The sequence below is a fragment of the Phacochoerus africanus genome, chromosome 1, assembly GCF_016906955.1.
Source record: "Phacochoerus africanus isolate WHEZ1 chromosome 1, ROS_Pafr_v1, whole genome shotgun sequence".
Lineage (NCBI taxonomy): Eukaryota > Metazoa > Chordata > Mammalia > Artiodactyla > Suidae > Phacochoerus > Phacochoerus africanus.
This window is the reverse complement of record NC_062544.1, coordinates 286626833-286649315: the sequence shown is the minus strand read 5'-3', so window position 1 is coordinate 286649315 and position 22483 is coordinate 286626833. Positions and strand designations below refer to the sequence as shown.

General features: G+C 59.5%; 2 protein-coding genes and 1 pseudogene across 8 annotated transcripts in view; 1 reads left to right on the top strand and 2 right to left on the bottom strand.

The window, feature by feature from the left end:
* Window positions 1-648: 648 nt before the first annotated feature.
* On the bottom strand, window positions 649-22473 carry RRP1B (ribosomal RNA processing 1B). Of its 5 annotated transcripts, none has more exons than XM_047797481.1 (16): window positions 22282-22473; window positions 16617-16699; window positions 14807-14864; window positions 13317-13402; window positions 12897-12958; window positions 12438-12567; window positions 11100-11164; window positions 10534-10715; window positions 8132-8223; window positions 7279-7376; window positions 6162-6181; window positions 5350-5481; window positions 4359-5011; window positions 2945-3091; window positions 1729-1792; window positions 649-913 (listed from the first exon to the last, which is right to left on the bottom strand). In XM_047797481.1, the coding sequence occupies exons 1-16, from the start codon at window positions 22409-22411 to the stop codon at window positions 720-722; spliced, it is 2196 nt and encodes a 731-aa protein (XP_047653437.1). In that variant the 5' UTR covers window positions 22412-22473; the 3' UTR covers window positions 649-719. The 5 variants fall into 5 exon arrangements, with proteins under 5 accessions (XP_047653437.1, XP_047653440.1, XP_047653431.1 ...); XM_047797484.1 differs by lacking the exon at window positions 22282-22473 and adding an exon at window positions 21691-21807; XM_047797475.1 differs by lacking the exons at window positions 14807-14864; window positions 16617-16699; window positions 22282-22473 and having other exon boundaries at window positions 13317-14181.
* LOC125114370 (uncharacterized) lies at window positions 19540-19656 on the bottom strand (annotated as a pseudogene).
* HSF2BP (heat shock transcription factor 2 binding protein) overlaps window positions 21816-22483 on the top strand; it is an 84850-nt gene continuing 84182 nt past the window's right edge. Inside the window, exon 1 of one of the 3 annotated variants that reach the window (XM_047797508.1) lies at window positions 21816-21959. The gene's annotated coding sequence lies outside the window, so the exon portion shown is untranslated. The remainder of the gene's footprint in view (window positions 21960-22483) is intronic. The other 2 variants (XM_047797513.1, XM_047797497.1) reach the window with 2 other exon arrangements.

The following is a 22483-nucleotide window of genomic DNA, read 5'->3' as shown; positions in this document are numbered from 1 at the left end:
AAGTTTCTGAAAGGCTGCTTCTGTCTGCCTTCCCGCAGGAACCCAGGTTTTCAGACACGGCTGTCGCGCCTCTGAAGACATGAGTTTGGCTCCAAGATGGGAAAGCTGCTTTGGGGCCACCAGCTCACACGTCTGCCATCAAGAGCAGCCGGAGCCCAAGGACCGGGAAGCAGGAGGGGAGGCACTGGGTGCCTGGGGGGTGGGGCAGGGGCCAGGCCTGGGCAAGAGCGAGGAGGGTGGCGGCTCTCGCCCGGAGGACACCCTAGGCCGGCCCAAGGTAGGCAGCAAAGCCAGGGCGCGGGAAGGTGAGTGGGGGGCCCGCGGCAGAGGCTCCTGCGCAGGAAGAGCAGGCGCTGCTGCTGTGTCCCAGGTCAACAAACCCCACGAGCAGGGGACGGGGCCCTACAGGCCCTCACAAGGGAGAAGCACTCTCGGCCCCGCAGCCCCCGGCAGCCGCGGCCCCAGCAGGGTCATGGAGGTCGCCCACGGCAAGGAGTCCTGGAGACTCAAGTACAAACGACGTTTGCAGCAAAAGCTTCAGCTGGGAGGCCCGGAGTGCGGCCGCGAGGCCGCGAGGAGCAGGCCACGGCTCCTGCCCAGGCCCTCCCGTGCACGATTTATGGGAATTTATAAAACAGTACAAAGCCCCATCTTTGAAACGTTATAATTTATGGGTTTTGCTGTACAAAAGCGGTCTTTAAAAGGACTCTGCTACGACCCTAGAAGAAGTCCATCGCCGTGGGCCTTCTCTTTGGTGTGGCCGTCAGCGGCTGCCTGGTCCCCAGGGGCGCGCCGGCCGGCGAGCTGGTGGGCGTCTTCAGCACCCCGTGCAGCGGCCTCTGCGCGGGGTTGAAGGCCACGCGGGAGGGGCCCGTGGGACTGACCAAGAGGCTCTTGTCGGTCTTCCTGAACTCTGCCCGGAGGAAGGCGAAAGCCCCGCTCAACAGCTGGCACTTCCGTCCTGCACCCGCCCGCCCCCGGTGCCGTCACAGGGCCTGCAGAGGGACCCGAGCTCGGGAGGCGGCGGCGACGCCAGGGCGGCTGCCTCTCTGAGGGAAGGTGAGGGGCGCCAGGCGGGCCAGCGCCGGGGGCGGTCTGGACCTGGGATGAACCCTAGGTTCGAGCAGCTGGAGGAGGAGCCTTCCCGCCTGGAGGGTGTGCTCCCCCCATTCCCCCAGCTCCAAAGACAGAGCTTCTCAGGGAGCTCCTGGCGTGGCGCAGCGGAAACGAACCCGATTAGCATCCATGAGGATGTGGGTTCGATCCTCGGCCTCGCTCAGTGGGTTAAGGATCTGGCGTTGCCCTGAGCTGCAGTGTAGGTAGGTCAGACGCGGCTTGGAGCTCGCGTGGCGGTGGCGGTGGCTGCGGCGTAGACCGGCAGCTGCTGCTCTGATTCGACCCCTAGCCTGGGAACCTCCACATGCCGCGGGTGCAGCTCTTCTCCGGTTCTCTGCACACAGCCCCTCCCTCTGCACCTGCTCACACACGCATTTACTCGCGGTCCCCAAAGAACCGGGACCTAAACCCATCGCGTGCTTCAAGAAAGCTTGCTTCCCTTGGAAAAACAGAACAAGTGAATGGCGCCACTGCCAGGAACCGTGAGACCAGTGCCCTTTCCCCCGGGGCAGGGTGGCCACAGGGGCAGCCCTGGCTGATGGGTCCCCTCCCCGGGGCAGGTCGGGCCCCGAGCGGACGCCAGCGGCCCTGAGGACGCAAAGCCGCACTTACCTGCCGTCATGTTTCTGCTCAACCCGAAGGTCACCTTCTTGGTGCCGGACGGTGTTCTATTTGGCTGCAGGAGAAAAGTGACAACGAGAGGCATCAAGTGGCGGCTGGGGTGCTGTCTCCGCCTGGCGTGACACCCCGAGAACCCACAGGTGCCACCAGGACCCAGCTCTGCAGAAGCTGTCACTGGAAAGCAGAGGAAAATAATGATGCCTGAAACTCCCGGGCACAAGAGGAAGCTCGCCGCGGAAAGAGAGCAAGGCGCCGCGTCCTTGGAGCCACAGGGGCCCCGTAAGCGGGGCTGGCGGGCGCCCCCCGTGTGGTGGGCCCTGACCTCACGGGCCATGGACATGCAGTTCCCAACTTTTCATGCACAAGGCCTCCCAACTGATTTGGAGATTCTAACAGTTCATCCGATTGAAGAAACCGTTTCCCATGTGACAGGTTCCTAGACCGCAGACGCCTCGCGATCATGAAGCACCTCAAATTCCTTAAGATCCCAGGTTTCTGTGCAAATCCCTTCATTCTACCCTATGCCATTTCTGCTTCAACGTCATAACATTTTCTGAGAGGAGCTGGACTTGTATTAAGTCTTAGAACTATTTAATAAATATCCCTAAAATATTGTGAAATAAATATTAACACAGGCAGTGGCCGCTCTGCTGGTTTAAGCAGGCGTGTCCCCAGCAGTGCCAGCGTGGGCACGTCTGCTACTGCGGCTCCCCCAGGACCCGTCTCATCGAGGCTGACTAGACGCAGCCCAGGGCACGGCCCGTACCCACCCATCTCCCAGTGACACTTGGCAGAACTGCCCCCTGGGAAGTGACCGTCCCTCCCACTCCCCTGTGTCCTGGGAAGAGCCAGAGATGCAGGCTCTCCCGGGTGCCCCCGGCCGCCGGTCATTCCCGAGGATCTGAGGAAACAGCGCCCAGTCCTGCTGATGCAGGAAGGTGTCCTCAATGCACCTGAGGTTCCCTGGCCGACCCCTTGCTCTGCCCCAGCCACCCAGAAACAACCCCCGGCGCTCCCTGGGCTGAGGCTGTGAGCCTGGAGCCACTCCGGTTCCCTGCACTGGGGCCTGGGTGAGCGGGCAGAGACCTGCAGGGTTGGGCAGAGGACCTGTGAGGGTAGGGGTGGGGGACAGAGGACCTTGGGGGGCCGTTGGGGGTGGAGGACACAGTACCTACGGGGGTGGGGGTGGGGGTGGGGGACAGAGGACCTGCGGGGGGGTGCCCGGCGGGGCAGTGGTGCTGCTCTTGGCCTTCCTGAAGAACAGGGGCTTCGGGGAGAAGGCGGCTTCGAACTTCACAAAGTCCTTCTCCGTCCTCAGCTCCTTCCTCAGAGGGCGGAGGATCCCGGCGCCGCCCTGCGCAGGAGGAGGGGCGAGACGGGGTCACAGCCATGCACACGGGACGCGAGCAGACACGACGGGGGGCCTGCTTACCAGCTCACCCCCAACCCGCTTCCTGTACCAGGTCTGCAAACACCTCGCCTCCCGAGCAGGCTTCACACTCAACGCCCACCCGCTTCCTGGCACCGGGGCCAAGGGTGTCTGCCCGTCAAAGACCCCGTCCTCCTCCGAGGCCCGGCTCTGATCACCGCCGCCTTCTGCACAGAGGATGAGTGTGGCGCTGCCAGACCCGGTCGGTCCCTTACAGGCAGAGCCAGCTGCCCACGGCCAGGGTCCCCCATCCCAGGGCCTCGGGTCTGGGAAGCCCAAGGCAGGGGCGTCGCCAGGTGGTGGTGGCAGTGTGGTTCCCGGGGCCCCCACGGCAGGACCCAGGCCCCTCCAATCCTCTCCAGGACGGGCTGCCAGGGCCCCGAGAAGCAAGCCTTGAAGGAGGACACTGCTCTGATGCTACGTGAAAAAAGGGCACCAACGCCCAGTGAGTGAAGGGCAGAGGCCTGCATCAGGGGAGGTGACACGGGTAACGCAGAAGCCAGGGAGGGTCTGAGACAAGCAAGACTTTCTACCCGTCGGGGTCCCGCACTGCAGGGCCTGGAACCAGCATTTAACCAAGTCCACATAAGGCCGCGCACACAAAGGCCTCGGTCTCACAACTGCTGCACAGCGGAGATGCGCCTACGGCACTGAGCAGGGTCAGGCTCTGGAAGGGAGCAGGCGGCACACGCTTCCGCCTGCGCAGGCCCCAAGGTCTGTCACAACCAGGCAGCCGCCTGCCGCGAGCAGCAGCCGGGACAGCACGGGCACCGCCAGAGTGGCCGGGCATCGGCCGGACTGCCCGCCACAGTCTCAGGCACAAACGCATTGAGACATGTCCCGAGAGAGGGCGTGAAACACAGACCAGGACCTGGAGGCTCGCTCACAGCCGCCCTTATCTAGAGACCCCCGTGGAAATAGTCTCTTCCTTAACACGTGATGCGATTCTGGGCTTCCTCTTCTGAAGGGGCCCAGGCTTGGCTATGAGTTGAAGAAGAAACGCAAGACAGCCCGATGGAGACACACCCGTCCACACCACGGGGAGGCGGTGTCTGTTTTGGCTGTGGCGGTGACTGTCCCAGCTTCAAGTTAGCCCTTCCGTAGCCTCTGAGGAGGGACCTGCGGGCCAAGGAGGCAGGACCCTGAGGCTCCCGCCCCTGAACTCAGCCCCCGCCTGGCCCGGCCTCCTTACCAGAGCCTGGACGAGCTTGAGCCCTCTGTGCGCCGCCAAGGGGGACATCTGGCTCACTTTCTTCCTCTTTTTCAGAACGGCAGCTTTCCGAGCGCATGGGGGGCGGAGGTCAAGGCCGCCGGGCTCCCCCTTCTTTCTCCCCAGTTCCCCAATCTGGGGCACGGCGGCAGGGCAGCCCCCTCCATCTGCTGGCCTGGCGGGAGGGCCCTCCTGCGGGGGCCAGGCCCGCGTGGGCGGGCCACTGCCATTGACCAGAAGGGCCCCGAGTTTCCGCTGCTTCTTCAGGACTGGGGCGCCGCCGGCCAGGGCCACTCCCTGAGTGGGACCGCTGCCGGGGCCACCTGGAGCCACATCCTCTGGAGGGGACGCTGCTGCCTCTGGGCTCTGCACCTGGGCCCTCAGGCTCCTCTTCCTCAGGCGCTTCCTCCTGCTGAGCGAGGGCGCCGCCCCTGCCCCCAGCTCAGCCGCACTCGTCTGCTGGGCCTTTCCTGGACCAGCCTCTGGCTCGCGGCTCCCATTCTGCTCCGGGCACACAGCTTCGCTGCCAGGCCCTAGATGTGCAGGCCGGAGGTGGTTCCTCTTCTTCCTCTTCCTCTTCCTCTTGCGCAGCCCGCCTTCGGCCTCCTCCTCCTCGGCAGGGAAGGACTTGGTTCCTAGAAGCAAGCAAACCAATGCACAAGCGCCCCCCTGGGGGCTGGGGGCCCGGGCAACGCCAGGGGCCTGTGCCCCATGCCTTTCTCCTCTGGTCCCCCGCCCTCCCCGCTGCGCGGGCAGCAGGAAACCTCCCCCAGGCCCAGCCCCTGGAACCAAGGCTCCGAAGGGCTGTGTCTGCACGGCATCCCCACGCCCACCCGCCTCCCGAGGGGCCGGTGCCAGCAGCACTTCTCGTTGTGGGAAAACTGTAGCCCGGGCAGAGGCCTCTTCCAGCCCAGGCCCCCGGGCCGGGCTTCCAAGCAGCAGGGACCCCAGCCGCTGCGCGCCGGCGCCTCACCTTGCTCCCGTCCCACCTCCGCTTCCCCCCGGAGCTTCGCGGCCTTTCTCTTGCGCCTCCCCCGACTGAGGGCTCGGTCGTCTGGGGCAGCAGGAGCGTCCTCCACAAAACCGAGGCGAGGGATCCTGCCTGCTGGACGGCAGAGCCGCGGCCGCTCAGTGTGCAGGGCCCTCCCCACCCTCCACCCGACTGAGGGCCGTGCGCTGTCACGGTCCCATGTGGCCTGTGCTCCGCAGGCTTGCGGACAAGGGATCACCCGGCAAATGCAGGGACTCGGGGGTCGTTCCCTCTTTGTAAAGGACCAAACTGGACCCGTCCTGGACCCACAGAACCCTCCTGCTGACCGAGCCCTGCTGGGTATGCCCCCCCCCCGCCCCCGCCATGGCACTGACAGCTGCATCCAGCCTGGCCTTGGTCCCAGACGGGGAGCGGGGCTGGAAAAGGTCCAACACCGAGCTCCCGCCAGGAGTCCGCGCAGCAGCGCCGCAGGCCTTTCCAAGGTAAGAGCTCCGACTTCTCAGGCCTTCGGTCGATGGCTTTCAACCCTGTTTTTCAGTATTTGGCATAAATGCCCTCAGTGGGGTCCACGTTCACCAGGAGTTCCTGCTGCGGTGCAGCGGGTTAAGAACCCGACTAGTACGACGAGGACACGGGTTCGATCCCTGGCCTCACTCAGTGCGTTATGGATCTGGCGTGGCTGTGGCTGTGGTGGAAGCCTAGCCTGGGAACTTCCATAAGGCCACATGTGTAGCCCTAAGAAGACAAACACAAAAACCCCCCAAATCACCAGTTAGTCTCCTGATTTTCCTCACCTTCCGAGAGGTCCCGGAATCTGAAAAGGAAACAACAAAGGTTCCTAAGGAAACCTAGACGCTTTGCTCTCCACACGCACCTGCGCTAAACCTGCAAAACCGAACGAGGCCTGGAGCGAGCTAACTGCTCTGCTCCTCTTCCAGAGGAGGCGAGGCGAAGGCCGAGAGGACGAAATCGGCCGGCACCATCGGCGCCTCAACGACGCGCTCGTCCTCGGGCTTTTATCTGGGCACAGCCTCCTCTACTTCTTTCTTTTTTTGCCACGTCCATGGCATGGAGATGTTCCCTGGCCACACCACACCACACCACAGCAGTGACCCCGCCAGATCCTCAGCTGCTGTACCCCACCGGAGCTCCAAGGCCGTCCTTCTCAGGCTGGAGAAGCTGAGCTCTCTCCTGGCGTTCCGTTCCCCTCTCTGCTCACAAGCGCAGACCGGCCTAGCGGGGCTCTGCCCTGCGGACGGTGGCGCATCAGAAGGAAGTGGGGGCGGGGTGTGGGCAGAGGAGCAGAGCGCTCAGAGCAGACAGGCCTGAGTCCAACTCCTCTCAAGGCAATGGGTCTCCTCCCCTCACCCGCCCGGTAAACGGGGCAATTAACAGAGGCCCCGTGGCAGCGCTCTTCTTAACGTGAAATCATGTCCCCCAAGGGCTCGGGAGCAGGCCGCTCCGGGCCTGGCCAAACTCGGCCTCACTTTACCCTCGGTCACAAGCAGCCTGGGGCTCTCTGGTGAATGCCACAGGGTCATTATGGCCGAGACACTGGGGGGTGACAGCTAACCTGCCATCTCAACCGTGGGCGGAAGGAAGACAGCCAGACAGTGAGGTCAGGCTGCAATCTCGTCTACAGACGTTGTGTGCCATGCAGACTCCCTTCTACCTTACGGAAGAGCCTAGAGTCAGTTGAACTGCATTTGCACAACAGACCTTGAGGGGTGAGGGGGCAGCCGTTTTCAGGGAACCTCTCCATTTGTGTGAACTGCAAGGCTCTGACTAAAAACACTGAAGGAGCAAGAAAAAGCGGGAAGCAAGGTGACAGCTCCTCTCCCACCTTCTGGGAGAAACAGAGGGCTGGACGGGAGCACAGCGGGGAGCAGCTCAACCTTCCCGCTCACTTACTTCCTGATCAGCCTGGAGAGGCGCTTCCTGTTGAAGGGAGGGACGTCCTTGCTGGTGGCGACTTCCCGGAGCCGCTCGGCCACCGCCCGGTAGTCGAACTACGCGAGAAGAAGAGCTACGCGTCAGATTGCAGCTCGGCGCGGCCTGGCTCCGGGCTCGGCCGGAGCGCGGACACCCAGAGCTCGGGCTTCCGGGCGGGACGTCTGCCCAGGCCTGCCAAGCAGACACCGAAGCATCATCTTCAAAAACTTCCTCCGATGGAGTTCCCGTCGTGGCACAGGACTACGGTCCTGGGGGGAGCAAGTCGGATCCCTGGCCTCGCTCAGTGGATTAAGGGTCGGGTGTTGCTGTGGCTGTGGTGTAGGCTGGTGGCTACAGCTCTGATTTGACCCCTCACCTGGGAACCTCCATGTCCCACGAGTGCAGCCCTAAAAAGCAAAACAAAAACAAAACCAAAAAAACCCCCCACAAAAAAAAAACCTGTGGGAAAACACACCAGAGAGAATTTGTCTGGATGTGCCTTTGTGGAAAGTGAACTGAGACGTTCAATTTGTACTTGGTAAGGTAGTAGAAAGCCTGGAAGAACACCGTGAGCTGCCTTCGTTGTACAGAGCAGAACACATCTTAGTAATTCAAGCCCAAACAAAGATGATGTCTTCCAAAATTTCCTCATGTTGAAGCTTCTTTGTCTCCAAGAGGCTCATTATAAAGAAAAGCGACATCAGTGACTGAGGGATGAGAAAGCCCCTTACTCGCTAGGCCCAGGGTTTAATCAGCTCTGACCCCAGTTCCCGATTAGCCAGGTGGCCCCATGGCAAATGTACGTTCTGCAGAAGCAACAACCGCTGCCAACCTGGAGAAGCGGCCCGGCGTCCTCCGAGCTCCCGGCGTCGTCCCGTCCGCCGTCCCCGACGCCCTCCTTTCTGGACTGAGGTCCGCCCGGCGCTACCGAAACACAGCCACAGACAGAACCCTTCAAACAGACAGCGACGGCTGCTTCCCGAGGAGCTGTCAGGCACTGAGGTCTCTTAGTGAAAAACGACACGGCTTTACAGCGGAGACCCTGACAGCACAGTTATTAGCTCCCGGACACCCCCCGCTTTGCCCTTTAATGGCCCCACAGGCCAAGCCCCATGCTGAGCGCCGTGGACACGGGCAGGATGCTCAGGCTGGGGCTCAGGCCGCTGGGGGCACAGCGGACTCAGAGCCCGGGACGTGCGGGCTGTGCTGAAATCCCTACAGGAGCACAGGACCCTCCCAGGGCCGCCCCGGGAAAGCACGGCCAGCTAATCCCGATCTATTTTTAATTGTTTTACTTTCTGGCTGCATGCACAGCATGTACAAGTTCCTGGGCCCGGGACAGAACCCACACCACAGCAGTGACAATGCTGAGTCCTTAAGCATTAGGCCACCAGGGAGCTCCACAAAAACCTACGACTTTTAACATTTAAAAAAATAATTCAAAGGACATGAAAGATCACGGAGAAGCAGACACAAACTACTAGTAAAATCTCACAACTTTTCAAAGGAGTCCTGTTCCTGGAATCTGTCAGCTCCTCAGTGGGGGGGCCTCAGGACAGAGCCTGGAGGACAGAGCGGCTCCCCCCACATCTGATAAAGGAACTGGCAGGGAATCTTCGAGGCGCCGTGAGGCGGGGGCACATCTCTCATTCAGACAGACACTCGGCGAGGAGAGGTCTGGGGACAGCTCACGATTCGCTCAAGGCCATTCAGTCACCCTGTCACCCACACCCAATCCGAATTGAGACGACTAGATCTGGTCTTGGGAAGCCCCGACTCTACTGACTACCGAAAAAATAGAAATCACCCGTGATGGAGCCACAGACGGCTCTCACCTCCTTCCGTGTGTGTGTGTGTGTGTGTGTGTGTGTGCACGTGCGCGCGCGCAGACGTGTCTCCACACGTGAATGTTTGAAGCTCCAGTGCTGTGCGTGGAGTTCTGTGTCCTGCTATGGAGAGACTTGACTTAAACCTCCTCCGGCCACGGCTTTGCTCTCCAAGGGCGACGCAACATTTCAAGACGCTTTTACTGGGGTGCGATAGGATCGGCGGCATCTTGGCTACGGGAACTCCGTATGCCACATGGGGGCCCTGTGCCTTCTCCGAACGCTGTGGCACTGAGATGCCATAAGCCAGAGGGTTCTGATGAGGCTGCCCTTTAAACACAAGCCCCACACGATTCCCGCAGATAGAAAGCAGCGTTAAACATGAGCTCTGCCCACGGTGGGTCCTCCCCGCCCCCCGCCCCGAGAAAAAGAACCCCGAAGGAACCTGGAGCTAGAAGAGCCACAGAGACGTGTATGCATTCCTAACATGAGTGCGAATGGGGTCTCCCACCAGGGACCCTACTACCGACGTTAAGATTTTTGTCTTCTTAAGGCTGCACCTGCAGCACATGGAAGCTCCCAGGCTAGGGGTCGAATCGGAGCTACAGGCGCTGGCCTATGCCACAGCCACACTGGATCCAAGCCACATCTGTGATCTATGCTGCAGCTTGCAACAACGCTGGGTCCCTAACCCACTGAGCAAGGCCAGGGATTGAACCTACATCCTCATGAATGCTAGGTGGGTTCTTAACCTGCTGAGCCACAGTGGGACTCCAGCATTTTTACTATTCATTATTTTATTTTATTTTTTGTTTCTGCCTTTTCTAGAGCTGCTTCCGCGGCACATGGAGGTTCCCAGGCTAGGGGTCACATTGGAGCTGTAGCCGCCGGCCTACACCACAGCCACAGCAACGCGGGATCCGAGCCGTGTCTGCGACCTACACCACAGCTCACGGCAATGCTGGATCCTTAACCCACTGAGCAAGGCCAGAGATCGAACCCGCAACCTTGTGATTCCCAGTTGGATTCGTTAACCACTAAGCCACGATGGGAACTCCCTTATTATTCATTATTGACGGCACTCGTGGCTCATGGAAGTTCCTGGCCCAGGACTCGAACCTGTGCCACAGCAGTGACAAAGCTAGATCCTTAACTGCTAGGCCACCAGGGAACTCTTCCCATTACGATTCTTAAAAACATCAAAAGAAAGCTAAAACAACAAAAACACACCATGGCAATGAAAATGATAAAACCCCCAAGGGAAGCCCTGATCCCGGGAGCTGCAGAGCTGCGCTGGGGTGGGGTGCAAAGCGGGGCCAGCTCTGTCAGTGCGATGCCCACCAACACATTCCAAGTGCCCGGTGGGGGAACCTGCCCTCGGCAGGACCACCCAGGCCCAGTGTCTCACCTGGCGGCTTTTTACCGGCGGCTCTCCTCCAGGCCACGTCACTCTCCGAGGTCTCCTCCTCAGAGAGGTCGCTGTCACCCTCTCCGGCTTTCTGTACCCCGAGCGTCCCTTCAGGCACGAGAGGAGACTGATCTACAATGACTTCAAAGACGCCCCTGGCTATGGTCTGCACCAGAGCACGGCTGAGGGCGGAAGCAAGCAGAGAGCAGGTGAGTGACCGGCGGCCTGGGCTTCGTCACCTACAGAGAGGGGCGGGGTGGGATGGGGGGTGGCCGCACTCCAGGCTCAGCCCGGTGGCACCTGCACATCTGACCTCATTCTGTGTTGAGCACGGCAGCCGCGAGGCCAGCGAAGCGCGGCCTGACGCTGTGTGAAGGGCTCCGGGGGTGGGAGGGAGAGACCCTGGACCCGCGGGGCAACCACCGGGGGACTCAGGGCCGCACATCTTGCTGTGGGGAGTTCAGGACGGTCTAGGTGTCCTGCACCCTGTGTCACCCCCAACCCCACGGGCTCACCCACAGTGAGGACCCACCGCTGCGCTCAAAACCAACGCGGGAGCCACTTACTCCTTGGCCCTGGCCGCGACCTTGCAGAATGGATCAATAAACTTGAGGTTCTGATCTGCCAAGAGCTGTGATTTAAGTAGGAAAAAAAGTGAGGGGAAAGCCCCTCGGGCACCTTGGTGCCAAGACCAGAGAAAACCGCCCGCCAGCCCCGCACTGCTCAGTCCTCGCACGCCCTCCTCCACGGCCTCCCCCGACCCCAAGGGGAGGGAACCAGGAACCTCTGACGCGCTCAGGCTTGCTTTTAACTAAAACACCCGTCCACTGCAGAACACCCGCGGAAGAAGGTCAACGCCTCACCTCCCAAAAATGCACACTCCCGGAGCTTCCACTGTAGTGCAGCGGAAACTAACCCGATTAGCATCCATGAGGATGCGGGTTTGATCCTGGCCTCGCTCAGCGGGTTAAGGATCCCGCGTTGCCGTGGCTGTGCTGCAGGCTGGCAGCTGTAGCTCGGATTTGACCCCTAGCCCGGGAACCTCCATATGCCACGGGTGCGGCCCCCCAAAAGCAAAAGACAAAAACATGAAACAAGTACACTCCCCTGGCGGCCTCGGTGCACACATGCGCCATGCCGTTCACGCAGCTCAACCACTTTCTTTCCCTTTTTTTGGGGGGGGTCTTTTTGTCTTTTTAGACACCACAGCTACAGCCACGTGGGATCCGAGCCGTGTCTTCAACTTACACCACAGCTCACAGCAACGCTGGAGCCTTAACCCACTGAGCGGGGCCAGGGATAGAACCCGAAACCTCATGGTTCCTAGTCGGGTTTGTTTCTGCTGCAACACGATGGGAACCCCTCTCCCTACAGCTTTTTAAAAACTCAGCACGGGAGTTCCCGTCGTGGCGCAGTGGTGAACGAATCCCACTAGGAACCATGAGGTTGTGGGTTCGGTCCCTGCCCTTGCTCTGTGGGTCAAGGATCCAGCGTTGCCGTGAGCTGCGGTGTAAATTGCAGACGCGGCTCAGATCCCGCGTTGCTGTGGCTGTGGCGTAGGCCGGTGGCTAAAGCTCCGATTCGACCCCTAGCCTGGGAACCTCCGTATGCCGCAGGAGCGGCCCAAGAAATAGCTAAAAAGACAAAAAACAAAACAAAACCAAAAAAAGCCAAAAAAACCCCTCAGCACCACGGGTGTTTTCCTCACGTCATGGGATTCTTCTCTGGACCGTGTAGGTCATTTCAATTCTGCCTGAGGACTGCCGTGTGGCCGGGACACCGCCGTCTTTGCTCACACGGCTGGCACGTGCTAAGGACCCCCGCCTGCCCTGGCAGGGCCGCACTTCCCCAGCCGGGCGTGCTGAGGCCCCGGCCCTCGGCCGAAGGGGGTGGCCGCTTCTTACCTCCTTCCCTCCCACCCTGGACAGCTCCTCCAGGTAGATATCGACGAAGTGCAACTTCACGCCGTTCGGAGCCTGGCTCTCCGGGTGCAGGACCTCCTTCATCAGGACGTCTAGAAAAAGCTGGATTTGGCTGAGAGGACAACACACAGTCCTGTTAACCCCACACGGCAACGTTCTCTTCTGTCCAGAGCAAACGGGCGTTCAGCCTCGCGCCCCACCGTCCAGCACCAGGCCAGGCTGGAGAGGCTTCACGAGGAGGAAGCGGGCGCTGGAGCCAGTGTAAAGGCAACGGTCACGGGTGCCCAGCCCTGGGCCTTAGGATGCCTGGCTCTCAGCACTTAGAGCGGCAGGCATCCGCCAGGCCATCTCAATGAGTCCACCCATCGGAAGGCTTGCCAAGCACAGCAGTGCCTCAGACGCGTCAAGGCCCCCGAATTGCAAGCTGAATGGTTTACCAACCTTTCTTCCCAGCCGCTTCGCTTCAGAACCTCAAAGGACTGCCTCAGGACCAGACGGGTCAGCTAGGGACAGACAGCTCCAGTTACGAGAGGGCAAGTGAGAAATGCCGCTTAGCTTAGCCACACGCAGAGCCCGGGGACACCGGGAGAGCAGGGACTCCCGGCGTGAAAGGGTCTCCGCGGCCATCGTGCTTCACTTCTAGTTAACTGGGGTGTCAGTTAACTAAAGGCCCCCACGCATCCCCGGCAGCAGCAGCAGCGGAAAAGGGGACACGGACGCCCCGCGGCCCGTGTTCAGGTGCCACCTGCTGCTCCCGTGACATGCACCACGTGGAGCCTGGAGCCTGCGCCGCGTGGGAACCGTGTGGCCCGTCTCCCGCAGGACCATCCTCCCGGCCCACTCCGTGCCGGGGCCGCTCACCACGCAGAGCTTGTCCAGGCGCCGCCGGTCGATGCCCGCCCACTCCCGGGTCACCGTCTGCCAGAAGGTCTGCAAGAACAGGTGCTCTGCGGAGGACAAGGGCTCTGAGGGCGCGGGGCTCCGGGCGCCGTGTTCCCGCGGTGCGAGAAGGCCTCCGAGAGAAACCAGGGCTGCGCACACACGCGACTCGACAGCTCTTGGGCCGCCAGAGAACCGGGTCAACACGGACGCCCAGGACCCTCTCCTTCGTGTCGGCCGAGCACGCGCCGGCAGCAGGAAGGCTGGCTCGCTAGCACGCTCTCGGGAGCCGCTTTCTTCCCCACGGCAAAGCCCTGCTGCCGGCAAAAGCCAAGCATTTCCCGAAGCACAGCTCCGGGCCCCTCCCGCCCGCCTACGCCTGACAGTCAAGGCAAAGCCACTGAGCCTGATGAAGGCGTGGTGAGCCACGCAGAAACCTGGCTTTTGTTTCATGGTTAGTGTCAGCTGGGAGAGCTCTAGCAAATCACTCTCTTTTTCTCAGTTGTGAAATTAGCACTTTCTCATCTAAAAAATAATCTTTGTTTGCCTTTTTGCTTTGCTTGTTTTTGCACAATCCTTTCTTGAAATGTGAGAAGCTACGGCATAGCCCATGTGCATTCTGCTCCTCAGAGCCAGCTGGGACCCTGTTACAGTCCAGAGGACCCTTGGGGGTTGAGAAGAGGCCACTGGGCAGTTTTGCTGAGGAGGGCTCAGCCAAAGAAATTCTGCTTTCTCTTCCTTTGCTAGTAATCAGGGCCTGGATGTCTCAGAAATAACTCCTGTCTCTCTGCATTTATTTATTTTTATTTAGGGCTGCACCTGCAGCATATGGAAGTTCCCGGGCTAGGGGCTGAATCAGAGCTGCAGCTGCCGGCCTGCCCCACAGCCACAGCAACACGGGTTCCGAGCCACATCTGCAAACTACACTACAGCTCATGGCAACACCGGATCCTTAACCCACTGAGCGAGGCCAGGGATCAAACCTGCATCCTCACAGATACTATGTCAGGTCCTGAACCTGCTGAGCCACAGCAGGAGCTCCTCCCGGTGTTTTTCCTGGTTGGTAAAAAGGGGAATACTGGACAGGTCATCCCCAAGGAGGACAACCTGGGACCCAGGTCACTGCCAACACCAGCGTGTTCACACAGCCTCTAAGAGCATTCCGTCAGCTCCGAACTTGGAACTCCAGAGGACTTTCTGCAGTCTTGGAGCTGTCAAATGTAGTTCCCGCCAGCCAGTGTCCTCGTTCGCCTCCTACAGAGCCCAGAGCTGAGCGCAGGGCAGTCTGCACGCAGGACGGTCCGTCGCCTGCACCTGTACACCTGCAGCCCAGGCTCACGGGAAACCAGCCCACGGGCAACACCCGAAAAGGTGAAGGAAGGAGAGGGAGCAGCCCTGACTAGACATCTCAGGCAAGATACCCAGGCTGATGAACAAGGGAGTTTGAAAGTCGTGACAGCGTCGGGACTTACGGGCCTCGGGGGTGTTAACAACATGGATGAGCTGGGAGATGGCGCTCGCGAGCTCCTCCTGCAAAGGCGGGGGTGGGAGAGACATCGGGTCAGGAGGCGGAACCGCTGGGAGGCGCCGGCAGCGCGGCCGGCGCCTCCTTCCGTCCCTGCTGGGGAGGGGACCTGTCCCGCCCGCCTTCCGTGTCACCTCCGTGGAGAAGAGTGAATCTGAACATCTGCGCAATATCAAACGTCAGACTCCCAATTTCAATGGACCGCTGCCTCTGAGAACTGTTTAGGCTGCACGTTTCAACAGGCATCTCTAGTTATGAGCTCAAGTGCCCTACAGAAGCAGCACAGCAGCTGCCAACGATTCCTAACTTCAACTGCGCTTCCCCCGAACCCCCACGTAACGGAAACCCGATGCCAACGAGGGGGGATCGCCGGCAGGCAGGCACCTGGACGGCCACGCCACCGGTTCCGTGCGTGCGACCAGAACATCCTCTGCTGGGCTTGCTCGGGGCCGGCTGCAGAGCCGGGGTGGGGGGGGGGGCAGAGGCTCCGGGCCTCCCAGCACCACATGACGGGCCTGTCCTGCTGAGGTGCGCAGGCCTGTCTGCAGGGAGAGTGCGGGGTCCGGGCCTGTGACAAAACCTGCCCTGGGCAGTGCAACCAGGGACTCTGCCTGGGAGTCCCCTAAGAACACAACAATCCGGGGACCTGCCTGGACTCGAGGCCTCCTTACTCTTTTTTTTTTTGGCTTTGTAGGCCCGAACCTGCCCTAGGGAGGTTCCCACGCTAGGGGTCGGATAGGAGCTGCACCTGTGACCTACACCACAGCCCATGGCAACGCCGGATCCTTAACCTGCTGAGCAAGGCCAGGGACGGAACCCGCGTCCTCATGGATCCTAGTCCGGTTCATGACTGTTGAGCCGCAACGCACCTCCTTCCTCACCCGTTCACCCGTTCGAAGAGAACCCCCCGACTTGGAAATGAGGGTCCCGTTCCTTTGTTTTCTTCCTCCACTGAAGCTGTCGGTTGTCACTCTGAACCTCACGTAAAAATATTGTGCTCGGCTCGCCTACTCAAACCATGCTCAGTGGAGCAGAAGCGACCCATCAAACCAGCCACTAGGGGCTCAGGGCAAGTGGCACAGTTGAACACGAAACCCAGACAAGTCAAGCCCACCCACGCTGTTGTGCAGTCCGGGAGCTCCCAGCAGGCACCTCGGCGCTCACCCTCCACTGCCACGGGGCGCTCTGCCTCCACACACGGCAGAGCCAAGCTCTTCCCAGAGCCCGGGCACTTTCCTCGGGAGTGTCGCCAGTGGGGCTCAGTGAGCTTGGGGCACCCGCGCCCCGGGACCACGTCTCCACCGACTCGAAGGCTGAGGCCATCGGGTCTGGGCTGCTGCTCACCGCATAGGCCCTGGTCAGCCAGGTGGCTGCCCGGTCCTGGGCACCCAGTTAACTGTGGCAGGGGTGAGCCTGCAGCCTGGGCAGCTCGCCGGATCTCAGGCTACAGTCATGCTATTTCGGACCATGAACAGAAACTTTCAAATTAGTCACGTCAAACCTACTGTGGAACCTATGAAACTGTGGCACAGAAGCAGTGAGTCTGATTATGTGCACTCTTCACTCTTTGCAAAGACAATTATCCTCGACACTTGCTCCCTTCCCGCAGGGACGAGAGGAGAGAAAGGCACTCCTTGGGGGGGTGGTTTTCGGTTTGTTTCTGTGCATTCGGCACAGAGTCAGCACGAAATGGGCAGTCTCTATCGGCCTGTGTGCGACAAAGCTCCTGTAACGTGACAGAGGGCGGTGCGTGTTACCTGCAGAAGGGGTTCATCCTGCACCCACATGCAATAGAAGAGCCCTTTCCATATTTTGAGAAGTTCTTCTTGACTGAAACCTCCTAGAGGGCAAAACAGCACAAAAACCTGATTTTAGAGCCCACGCATTTCCTTGCAGGGAGAAAATGAATGAATGAGGTGGTCATTGACAAGCCCCCGGTGGCCCTCTGTGCAGAGGCAGCACACACCCGCCACCCCAACATTTTCACTGGTCTCAAGACTGCAAATCCTACGAAAGATGAAGGATTTGCTCAAGACCCATACAACTGGCCCAGGGACAATGGCAAAGCTTCCGGGTATTTCTGCAAAGATGACCTTTCAAAGGATCCTGGGGTGAGGTCAGACCTGGCTGTACCTCGGTCTCCTCTGCTGGTCACCGTTTCCATTTAAGGGGCCAAGCGCAGTCTTTGGCGGCACTGCCTGCGTCAGCCCTGCTCTCTCTCGTTACCCAAGGCCTCTGCCCTCCCCAAGCCACCTACGACCCAGTCACAGGCTGTGGAGACGTCTGTCTCCCGGGTTGACCCCAGGTGTCAGGGAACGGCTGTGGAGGAACATAAGGACTCACGAAACCAGGCAAGTGAAACTCTCGGAGTTTCCACGCCTACAGGGAGCAAAGAAAATCCTCAAGTCGGAAGCACGTCACAGACGGCTGTTATGAACACATCACCTGAAAGGTCCTGGGAAAGGGAGTCCCCATCGGGGCTCAGCGGAAACGAATCTGACTAGGATCCACGAGGATGCAGGTTTGATCTCTGGCCTTGCTCAGTGGATTAAACATCCGGTGTTGCCACGAGTTGTGGTGCAGGTTGCAGATGTGGCTCGGATCCCGCCGTTGCAGCTCCAATTCGACCCCTAGCCTGGAAATCTCCACATGCCGTGGGTGCAGCCCTACAAAGCAAAAAAAGGTACTAGGAAGAATCTTCTGGAACAGCAAAGGATAAGCCAGGTGAATCCAAACAAGTATACATTCGGAACCAACATGATTTCAACATCTCAAAAGAGAAGCAAATGTAAAAGGGCCACACACGGGCCTTTGATAGCCAGAGGCTTACGCAGTGTGTGCCAAGCACACCTCACAGCTCTACGGGGACAATTTCCAACCTGCCGACCGCCTTTCTCACACCAACAGCCTCGGTGCGATTCTCAGGAAGCCTCTCCCTGTCCTGAGACTACAGCAAACACGATCCTTTGACTCCACCGACGGGCTCCTGGCCCTCCTGCTACAGAGAAGCCACACCCAGGGTCGCACCGCTGACACCCGCGGTGTGAGTGAACCGCCCTGGCTCTGGTCACGTGGCAGGACCTCTGTCACAGTCGCCTGTGTCTCCAGCCGATCTGTACGCCTCATGGACCAGTGGGTCTGGGCAGGGCCTTCAACGGCTGCTAAACATTAGAAGACAGAACCCCGAGGAATCAGACACCGCCACCCGGACCCTGTGACCCAGCCTAATGGGCACAGGCGACTTCCATTAGGTGTCCTGGACACACAGCAGAAGCACGCGCACCGCCTGCGATGCAGTCTCACAAAACCCGGCTCACGCGTCGGGTCTCACTGGTGGCATCGGCCCACAGGAGATACAGGGGACAGAGGAGCCGTCAGACGAGACCATGGGACGTGGTCCACACACCCCGCGCCTGGGGAGCTCTGCGGGGCAAACGACCCAGTTCCTCCAACGAACATACTTCAAGGAAAGAGCCCTGGTGAAGAACTGTTAGAGTTTTAGAGACACGCTGACCCAATGCAACGGGTAGGTCTCATCTGGACTCTGATGTGTCATAAAAAGCCAACATGAGGACAGGGCAACTCAACAAACTGGATGTTTCACGTTACGGGAAAATTTTAAAAAGGTGTGCAACGCCGCGGCGGTTATGTTAAGAAGGGTCCCTATCGCTCAAGGACGCGCCCTGAGACACCAGGAGATGAAACGAGGTGCCGGGGTTCACGTCCCACAGAGCTGGGGGAGGAGGCCGACACGGCCACCTGGCCAGGGAGTGAATAAATGCTGCCACCAGGCCCTGGGCACACTTTCTACACATCTGAAATATCCCCTGATGGAAAGAAGAACTGTGTGAGATTACCAACATGTCAGCACGGCCTGTCCCTCCCACCCACCCACCTCTTCCTTTTAAAACTTGCTTAGGAAGCTCTTCATCATGAAACTGGAAGAGCATGAACACTGATGAACTTAAGAGCAAAGATGGCTTAAGTGACACCAGTTCCTGCCATGAGGCCAGCTCCAGGGCCTTCCTGGTTTCTGCCAAGCAGCTGCCCTGTCCCCCTCTAGGACAGGCCTCCGGGGTGGGGCCTGGGTGGGAGGCAGTGGGCTGGGCTGGGCTCACCTGAGTGGAGAGAGTGGCCAGCTGGCTTGTGCCAAAGCACCAGAGTCCCCTGGCCACAGGGCTGGTGCGAGAACAGATGGTCACCTGCCACAGGCCAGGATCCTCTTGCCCCCCTTAGGCGAGACCAGACCCGCCCCCCCACCCCCAGGAGACCTGAAGAGATGACCCAGGTGGATGCCCGTGAGAACGGAACCGCTGGGGAAGCAGAGCGGGGTCATGGTGCCTCCGTAGGGCTCCCGCATGACGCTGTGCTTCCATTTTTCCCTGAAAACCAGCACGGCTTGGATGCTCTGTCAAGTTCCAACCCGTAAGAACACGTTTTTATTGTAAAAAATAAAAAATCACACACTATGTGAAAGTGTACGATGGAAAGTGCCTCCCACGGCCACGCCCTCGCGGAGGCCCACGCTCCCTGCCCGGTGGGCATCGTCCCGTGTGCTGCCACGAGAGCGGGCGCAGAAGTGCACGCGAGGACAGGGCCAACGTGGACCTGGCCACCGTGCATACCTGTCTGAAGCCTGGGTTGGGGACAGCATGTCAGTCACAAAGGTCCACTGGAAAGTGCCGTGTCCAAGGCCCCTTAGGGCAACCGTACAGGCAACAGGCTGCACACACTCCCGAGACAGCTGCTGTCTGCAGGCCCCATGAAGAAAAGAGCAGTCAGCTCGAATGGCCGCAAATCAATTGCTTGTTTATTTTTTTAAAATTTTTATTCTTTGTCTTTTCTTTTAGGGGCAAAGCAACACCAGATCTGAGCTGTGTCTGCGACCTACACCACAACTCAAGGCAATGCTGGATCCTTAACCCACTGAGCGCGAGGCCACAGATCGACCCCAAGTCCTCATGGATGCTACTCAGATTTGTTTCCGCTGAGCCATGACACGAACTCCAATTTGTTTCTAAAAATCAAAGCTATCTATATTGCTAAAAGACAATAAGACTGCCATTTCGCACTGCCTTTACTGTGCCTAAAACAAAATACAAAAACGTAAGCCTGTTAATGAGACTCAAAGATCAGGCCAAGTTACCTCCACACCTGTTTCTATTCTGATGGAGCACAGCTGTGGCACGGATCTTGTTTATTTCGTCCCATCATCACCGTCTACGACCTTCACTGTGAAAACCTTATTTAGTTTTGGTTGTGCCCGCGGCACTTGGAGGTTCACTGGCCAGGGCCTGAACCCAACCGCAGCTGTAGCGAGAGCCACAGCAGTGACAATGCTGGATCCTTAACCCGCTGAGCTGCGAGGGAGCTCCTACGACATGCACTTTGCGTTTACCTTCCTCGAGGCCCACTCGGCTCCCCACACTGCGGATGTGGTGTTGAACAGGAAGCAGCTCGAGGTGTGATGGGTGCTCGCCAGGCAGGACCCTGGGCACCGCTGCATGCCCTGGCCTCCTGCCCCTGCAGCACCTCAGCACTTCAGAGACAGAGCCTGTTCCCCACAGAGCTTTGAGCACCGGGTCCTGTCCGGCTGCCTCAGCCCTGTGCTTCTGCATCTGGTCCCTGTTCTTGTGCCCTGGCAGCCCTGGGACCTCGGGATGTGCTCCCGCTTCCACCTAAGGAAGCAGACGGAGGCTTACGGCATTTTGGGGGAAGGACAACACACCAGCAGATAAGCTAAGTGCCACAATGGGGACATATCAGACACTTCAGACTCGTAGAGAAGTGGGGGGAGAGGACAGGGAAGGCATTTCAGAAAAGCGATACTGGACTGACTGCTGCGAGTGGATCAAGTGGGTGGGGGAGCTTTTCAGAGTGAACAGAGGCGAAAGCGGGAGAGTGTGGAGGAATGGTGTACGGTGCCCCAGGACCCAGTGTGAAGCAGCCACACAGGGGCTGAGGTGGGGGACAGAGGAGGACATGTCACCACCAGCAAGGCCAGAATTTCAGGAAGGTGGTGATACAGTTGTTTTAGGAAGATGGGCCAGGCTGTTTCAGGGAGCATGGGTTTAAGGGGGGCACAAATGCAGGTGTTAGATCAGTTAGGAGGTAAGCATGTCAAAGCCTCGATGAGATGGAGGGGCCTTCAGTAAGGGCAGAGAAATTTAGGAGATGCGACCAAAGGACCAAAGGACACTAGATGCGGGGCTGGGGGACAAAAGGAGGAAGAGGCGCCCAGGACCATATACCCTGCGTCCAACTGGAGTCTGAGTGGAGGATGGGAACTAGTGCCCAAAATAAAAGAGCAGCAGAAGAAGATGAGCCTCTGAGGGGCATTCTGAAGCCGGAGGACATCCAGGTGAAGGTGCCAGGTGGGAAGGGCATATCTGAGCTGCAAGCAGCAAAGGTCTGGGTTAGAAAGTTCGGTTTAGGAACGCACAGCATTTATGGAATAAGAGGAAATCAAGTCTGTCAGGAAGACAGGAAGTCAGGAAGTCTGGCTTCGTTCCTCTTCCTAGGACTTCCCAAGAGAGTTTATCTTCTTTTTCCCAAGTAGCCTTCAAAAGAAGGCTAACTGAGCGATCAGCACAGGGGGAGACATCCATTCTTTAAGAGACTCAATGTATTAACACTAGCAGTAAATCGGACTTTTCCTCAGTGCAATAAAAAACTTCATCGCACTGTAATCCATGCCTTCAAAGGTTTACAGGTGATATACCGGTCCGGGTAAATACGATTCCTCAATGGCACCCCGCTGCAGTTAAAACCCAAACTGAAGAGCCTACTTTCCCAACTCGCGCCCTAACACCCTCCCTCTCTCTCACTTACCGCTCTTCCAGCTCCTCATTCCTGCCCCGGCTCAGATCTGGAGAACATCACCCCGAGAGGCCTCCCTGCAACAGTCTTTGGAGAGGAGCTTCCCCGTTCCTCGGTTTTCATTTCCTTTACTCCACTTACACAGTTCCGTTTCAGTTATCTATTCTCCCCCCCCCCCCCCAGATTTCCCGGGATAAATTCCTCGGGGGTAGGGATTCGAACTTCTCCGTCCTGGTCAACTGAAGGCGTGACTCAAGGAAGAGCGCACCAGAATCAAACAGGTGAGTGCACTGATCCCACGTGCAAACTCTGGGAAGGCAGACTGGGACGGTTCTCGGCTTTCCGGTTCACCGGGACCCTCAGCGGACCACCTAACCCCCTCCGCCGCCGCCGCTCAACCGTAGAACCGGTGGAGACCCCGCAGGAAGTGGACACAGAGAGAAGCACACGGCTGTGCCGCCCGCTCTCCCCGCTCCGCCCGCGGCTCCCCGGGCCCGCCCCCCACTCCCGCCAGACCCCCCCCCCCCCCACCGCGGCTCCCTTCCCTCACCCCCGCTCCCCCACCCCGGCCGCCATGTGCGCGGCGGACCGCCGGGAGCCCACCTGTCTCCCTCTGTGTCTTCACGCTGATGTACTGGCGCAGCTTCTTCACCGCCCGGTCTCGGATGCCCTTCTCGTGGGACGCCAGCCGTTGAGCGAACTGGATCTCGGCCGGCTGCATGGCGGGGGCCATCGCGCCCGTTGGAGCATCCCCGGCCGCAGCCCGCCGCCGCCGAGCGCCCGCCGCCGTGCCGCGACTGCGCAG

Coding starts and splice junctions, on each gene's coding strand:
- RRP1B (XM_047797475.1), bottom strand. CDS start 13,787: ATGAAACAAAAGCCAGGTTTCTGCGTGGCTCACCACGCCTTCATCAGG. Junction 11,165..12,437: donor CCAGGGTGGGAGGGAAGGAG/GTAAGAAGCGGC, acceptor CTTAAATCACAG/CTCTTGGCAGATCAGAACCT. Junction 5,012..5,349: donor GGAGGTGGGACGGGAGCAAG/GTGAGGCGCCGG, acceptor GCTTGCTTCTAG/GAACCAAGTCCTTCCCTGCC.